At 39.3% G+C, this 6,638-nt stretch overlaps 1 protein-coding gene across 1 annotated transcript; it reads right to left on the reverse strand.

Moving 5' to 3' along the window:
* Nucleotides 1-3,887: 3,887 nt before the first annotated feature.
* Nucleotides 3,888-5,288, reverse strand: LOC139655480 (E3 ubiquitin-protein ligase TRIM39-like). Its single transcript, XM_071532901.1, has one exon. It carries the CDS (start codon nucleotides 5,286-5,288, stop codon nucleotides 3,888-3,890), a length of 1,401 nt encoding a protein of 466 aa, XP_071389002.1.
* Nucleotides 5,289-6,638: the final 1,350 nt, after the last annotated feature.

A 6,638-nucleotide genomic window follows, 5' to 3' on the forward strand; every position in this document is an offset into this window, starting at 1 on the left:
AGTATTACAAAAATTGAAAAACATTGGACTTGCTCAGAATGTCCTGACCTGGTTCAATGCATATCTTAGTGGTAGGAAGCAGTGTGTGTTTATTGAAGGGCATCAGTCTGATCTTCTTGATATTAATAAAGGTGTTCCACAAGGCTCTATTTTGGGACCCCTTCTCTTTTCAATTTTTATTAATGAACTCCCATTATTATGCAAAACCTCATATATCCATTTATATGCAGATGATACAGTAATCTATGCTGCCAGTTCAAATACATTACAGATTATTGCTTCTCTCCAGCCAGACTTTGACCTGACACAAAACTGGTTTATTACAAATAGACTAGTTCTTAATCAGACAAATTCTTACATCATGCTGTTTGGTACAAGGCAAAGGCTTAAATCTGCTACTAATAATTTTTCTATTTTTACATCTGATGGTGCACTACTCACTAAGGTTGATTGTGTAAAATATCTGGGGCTAGGGATTGACTCACACGCACATTGATTATCTATGTAAAAAGATTCACTGTTCCATTGGTGTTTTACAGATCAAAGAACTGTTTTACCATGAATGTAAAAAAGAAGCTGGAATCCAAGTTGTTATTGTCTGTTCTTGACTATGGAGACATTGTATATCAAAATGCTTCAAAAACTGATTTGGTAAATTTAGAAGTCATATTTAATAGTTTATGCAGATGTATTCTCAGTTGTCACTTGCAAACTCACCACTGTATAATGTACAATCAACTGCAATGGCTTTCTCTCGAAAATAGACGACAGATGCACTGGTAGCAGTTTCTTTTCAAATGTATTAATTTCAACTACCCTATTTATTTACAAGAGCTACTCATCCCACAAAATTCTAATTCTAATTATTTTCTTAGACATAATCATCATCTCCTTTTTCATGTCCCAAAAAATCCACTTGAATTAGAAAAAAGAGACTGGAACAACCTACCAACTTCTCTGAAATCTCTGCAGTATTTAGGTTCATTTAAAATGCTCTTACCACTCACAGACTGCTCCTGTTAACTGTCACTTTACTGTTGTTATAATACGGGTGTGGGTGTCTAGATTTCTTGGTGTGCATTGTGCGTGAGTGTGTGTGTTTGTTTTTGTCCTTTTATAATTAGTCTAATTGTAACTATAACCATGTCATGTCTTGTTACATAATGTGTTGTATCTTATGTTGTGTATATATATATATATATATATATATATATATATATATATGTATATATTATTTTGTCTTTTGTCTGGACCCCCTTGAAAATGAGATGGTAAATCTAAAGTGGTTTTATCCTGAAAATAACATTTGTTACATTTACTATGCATGGCCTCAGATCAGTGAGTTTCTTAAAATAATATTCCAACTTGGGTTGTTGCTAAAAAGTGTATTGTGTAACTGATTACTAATATTGCCATGTTGTTTGTATTCAGTGCATTTCAAAGTAATCTGACCCACCTCTGCTTAACTGTTACACTCCTCATTATAGCAAGTTGTTACCTATGTGGTTAATATATATTTGCTTTTCAGCAACATCCCAAATTGGGATTATTTTAAGAAGCTCACTTGATTTTATCCAGGCTGGAGTCTCACAGGGTCTCAGAAACTACACCTGAAAGAGGCTGGGGCGGGCCAGAGGTGAAAATTTTACTTTGTCATGGACAACATTAAATACATTTTTGGACAGGCGTTGACCTGAAGAGTAACATATATCAATATGAAGAACATGAGTGGTTCCTGTACTGCAATATTGCCCTTTGAACTCTGACCCCAGGCTACTTTTGAAGGCTTATTATGCAGCAACACAAGGGGCTAGAGACATGGGGTCAACTTCTCTAGAAAGCTATTGAGCTGCACTTTCATGGGAGTGGGGTTACTGATGGCAGACGGCACTGAGATGGGTTGAAATGCAATATTTTCTGAAATACTCCTGCTTCCCTTTAAGATGGCTGAGATCTGACAAAATATTTGTTCTTTTCCATCCACAAATACCCCAATAACAATGTCAATTCCATGTTTACAACATCCACTATGGGAGAAACAACAATGAAACTACAAAACCCACACATCAGGGTTTTTATTGTGTAGTGCTGAACAGTGCAAACTGTGGTTTTTCTGGGTGGAAGGTTGCGGTTGTGTAAAGGAAAACTGCTCAATATTAGAAAGATGCAATACAATCTGAACCAACAGGTTGATGTTATAAGAGGATAAAATATGCTTTTGTTGGTGTTATTTTGCAGCGATTTCATCAGCTCTGTTTCACGGGCAGAAAGAGGTATGTTGAATGACGAAATGGATTATGCAACGCTTAGAAATGTTAACTCCCGACTGCGTTCTTCTATTTAAACTGTGCTTATTGTAAAGTAGATGTAACAATACAGTCGTTATAAAGTGGTATATTTTCTGGAGTTTATTGAGATGCCACTGAAATAACTTGTTATATAGGTTATGAGCCAAATGTATTTATTTATCTCACAGGTGACATCAAATGGTAAATGCAAGCGATTTTTTTTTTTCATTTGGCCTCGAAATTGATCTATAGCCATTCTAACCATTTTTTAAAATTAATATTAGCACCAAAGAGCTCAAGCAAAGAAATACTTCCGCGAGAGGCTTTACCATGGAGTCTATGGAACACCCGGTGTGTCCTATACAGATGCAGAAGGGTATCTTTAGCGTTGTTATAGCAACGCCAAGGGATTTGACAAAGAGTCAACATAGGACGAGTAGGGAATGAGAACGGGTTGGTAAAGACATTAGCACTGCTTAGCTCTGCTGGTCTAAGTCTTGCTGCCAGTTTGGCCTGGTGGCCGACGTTGGTACTGCAACCTAAAATTCACCTGCCGCCCAGAAAGCATTTTCCCCACAGCTTCAACATCACACAAGTCCAAAAAAAACACTTTGAATATGTATTTTTTAGTTGTAGCTTTAAGTCCTGCTGTTTTAGCACATGCTCAGTAGGATCTCTGAGTCAGCAGAATCTAGACATGATGACAACGCTGCTGAAATTACAGTCAGGAAATCTGAACACATTTCCCTCTTAACTTCATTCTTTATTGGTTTTACATGCAAAGTTATCCAGCAGTAAATCACAGTAGGTACAAGATTACAGTGCTAACAACATAATCAGAAATTTACATTTTGATTATTCAGTTGATTTTCTTCTGCAGAGTGACTCACAATGAGAGCAACAGTAGAGAAAGTTTCAATTCCTAAATCACCAACATTACATGAAGTCTGAATCCAAAATGAAATCTCCACCTTTTAAATAAAGTGACAAACTGATATATCATGCAGAATTAAAATGATGGTACTTTTTAAAGGACTCTAGATAACTGAAGTCCTCGGTTGACAAAATGAAAACTCTTTTACAGACAGGATGGTCTGGATGTTGGAGATGTTGAACGACAAACTATGAGGATCTGATTTATTTTCCCAAATATTTACCTGCAGTCTAAATATAGAGAAGATTCACTTTAACAGAATAGGACCCGTCTACTTTGACGTAATGCAAAACTATTTTTATTTATTTGAATATTATAGATTATTTCAATATTTATTCATTTTATTTTGTTTCCTTTGTTTGTGTACTTTGAGATTTCCTTTAATGTTTTTATGTTGTTTGTATATTTGTGTTGTTTGTTGTTGTTATAGATGTCGTCCACATCACCATGACAACTACATCATCATCGGGACAACATGGGCACATGTTGATGACATTACAGATTAGAGAGATGATTATATATAATGTTTATATAATGAATCCTTAAAATGAGAAGTATTCCCATTACATAAATGGATGGCTTTTTACATGACCTCATCATCATCATCATCATCATCATCATCATCATCATCATTATCACGACCATCATCATCATCATCATCATCTCTAACTGTGCTGCTCCACAGTTACAGAGACCTTCACTGGTAAAATCTTCAGAGAGAAATCTTTCCTAGTGTAAATGTATGGAAACAGTCTGTCAGTGAAAGTGTGTGTGAAGGTGTGTATGTGTGTGTTAGTATCAGGTTCAGAGAATGACAGCTTTCCTATGTTCCAGTCCAGATGCAGTCTGATCCTCTGGAGCTTCTTCATCACTGGGAGAACAGTGATTAGATCTAGTGGAGAGACTGCACCGTATTCACCATCATTGAACCATATTCTCCATAATCCAGACTGTATGTGTCCCTTCCTTTGGACAGACTCTGCTAACACACCCAGACTCCAGTCTGTATTGTCTCCAACCTCAACATCCCAGCTGTGAGTTCCTGAGTTAAAGCCCTCAGATCCCAGGACAGAGAAGTAGTAGTCCATCCTCTCTGGGCTTTCAGGAAGCTTCTGTCTCTCTTCCCATCTCACACTGGTCAGATCTTCAGACAGGATGAGTTCTGGATCAGCAGTGTTTAGGTCCAGAATCACAGGAGTGTAGGAGACCATCTCCTTCATCTTGTCCCAGACTGTGAAGCTCAGGTTGCCCAGGTGTTTGGCCTCGTCTATCAGAGCTCCTGAGACCAGCTGTGGATCCTCCAGCAGGGGGCGCTGGACTCTTTCCACTGTAGCCTTGTAGTTCTGCAGGAACGAGACGTCTTCAGCTCTCAGCTCCTTCTCTATGGCTCTGACTGTGTCTGAAAGAGCTGCTATCTCTCTGCTCAGACCCTCAATCTTCTCCTCCATCGTCTGACTCTTCTGCTCCTCTTCCTCCCTCAGTGCAGAGATCCTGGCCTCCTCTTCCTCTTGTAGAAACTGGTGAAGCTTCTTAAACTCCTCCTTAATCTGCCTCTCTGTGTGTCGGGCCTGGACCTTAATGTGTTCTGCTGTTTGATCACAGTTTCCTTTAACTTCATTAAAGAGCTTCAGTTTCTCCTTTAATGGCTTCAGTGATTCCTGAAGTTCCTCCTTGTGATCCAGTGCAGCTTCATCGATGGGTCTGATTCTGTGGTTGGTGTGTGTTTCTGAATGCAGACAGACAACACACACTGGCTGCTGATGGTCCAGACAGAAGAGCTTGAGTTTCTCAGAGTGCAGACTGCAGAGAAGCTCAGATCCTGCTGAAGCTCTCTGATCTCTCTCCAGTAAGAAAGCCTCACACAGGTTCTTTAACGCCAAGTTACAAGGTGGATAATTCTTTGAAGATCTTCTCTTACAAACTGGACACTCTTGTATTTGTTTCTCTGTCCACCAGCTCTGCAGACAGGCTTTACAGTAGCTGTGGCTACATGACAGGACGACAGGATCTTTAAAGATGTCATGGCAGACAGGACAGGAGAAATCCTCCTCTGATATGGAAGACATTTTCTCTCTGAGTGAAGCTGAAAAGTCACCAGACAGACCGCTCAAAAAAGAAGTCAGTCAGTCAGTCAGTCGTGGCACCACTCCCTCCGCTAGAATGTTCCCTGAAAGTTACTTTGACTTTGAGTCGTATTTCTTCTTAAACTCATGTTCAGTGTGTGCAGTCAGCAGCAGGTTGAAGTGTCAGTATTCCCAGTATTCCAGTATTCCAATATTCCAGTATTCCCAGTATTCCCAGTATTCCCTCCTGTAGCTGTCCTCCCTCAGTGGAAGTGGTGGGTTTGGTCGGAAGGTGAATCTTATCGTCTGTCTCTCAGTTTGTGTGTCTCTTATCAGTGAGGAGTGGAACAATAATAAACTCTGTTTCCTGGTTTGTTTCAGGTGAGTCAGGTAAGGGGCGGAGCTTTGTCAGACCAGTTCTCCTACATGCTCAGCTGTTTACTGTAACAGAGCAGAGCCGAGTTTCATTCCACAGTGTTTCTCTCTTGTTGCTCACTGGGTATTGTAGTCTGATAGAGGCTCCAGACAACTAGAGTTTGATTTGGATTTGAAGAGTTTTGATCCAAAATGAGATTTCCAATATATTTGTAGATGATGTGAGAGATTAGATATATTCAATGTTATGTTCAATGTTATGTTCAATGTTCTATTCAATGACTTGTTGAACTGTCTTTTATTTGATTCATAATATTTTGATTTATAATGTTTCCGTACAGCTAAGCGACATTCACATTCACGCTGCAACTGCAGGAGCTGAACTGAACATGAATCCTCTCTGAATGTTCATGACTGGACCGACCCTGCTTTGTATCACTGCACTTGTGAGGACTTTCATCGACTCGTTCACACTGCAGGTTTTAGTGCTCAATTTCGATTTTTCGCACAGATCTGATTTTTTTTGTCTAATATCTCAGCGATGCAACCTTTTTCATATCAAGGACCCTAATTTAGTCCACATTAGAGCCACAGACCACCATTTGATGAGATGCTGTCCCTCAGACCCAAATCTGAGAATATTTTTATTTTCAGATAGAAACTCAGAGAAACTATGATCAGAACAGTCATTCTTCTGCATTCTCTAATTGTGTTAACTTCTTGTAAATTAAATAATGCTGAAGTTTAACAATTCATCAGTTTGCTCAAGGACCCCTGGTGGTCCCTGGACCCCACGTTGAGAACCACATGTCTTATCTGACATCAGTATGAACCGACCGACTGTGAAGCGACCCGAATGCGCAAATGAACAACAACAAATGACATCATATTTGCGGGACAGTACGTCATGGAGGCTGGTGAAAGTTGCGGTCCAGTATCTCTAATAGAACACTCGCTCTGCTCTCCTGTTTCCTGCAG

Source organism: Centroberyx affinis, unplaced genomic scaffold (genome assembly GCF_046629955.1).
Source record: "Centroberyx affinis isolate AG114_WGS23_722 - 3 ecotype Tasmania unplaced genomic scaffold, CSIRO-AGI_Caff_v1 ptg002273l_1, whole genome shotgun sequence".
NCBI classification, from domain to species: Eukaryota; Metazoa; Chordata; class Actinopteri; order Beryciformes; family Berycidae; genus Centroberyx; species Centroberyx affinis.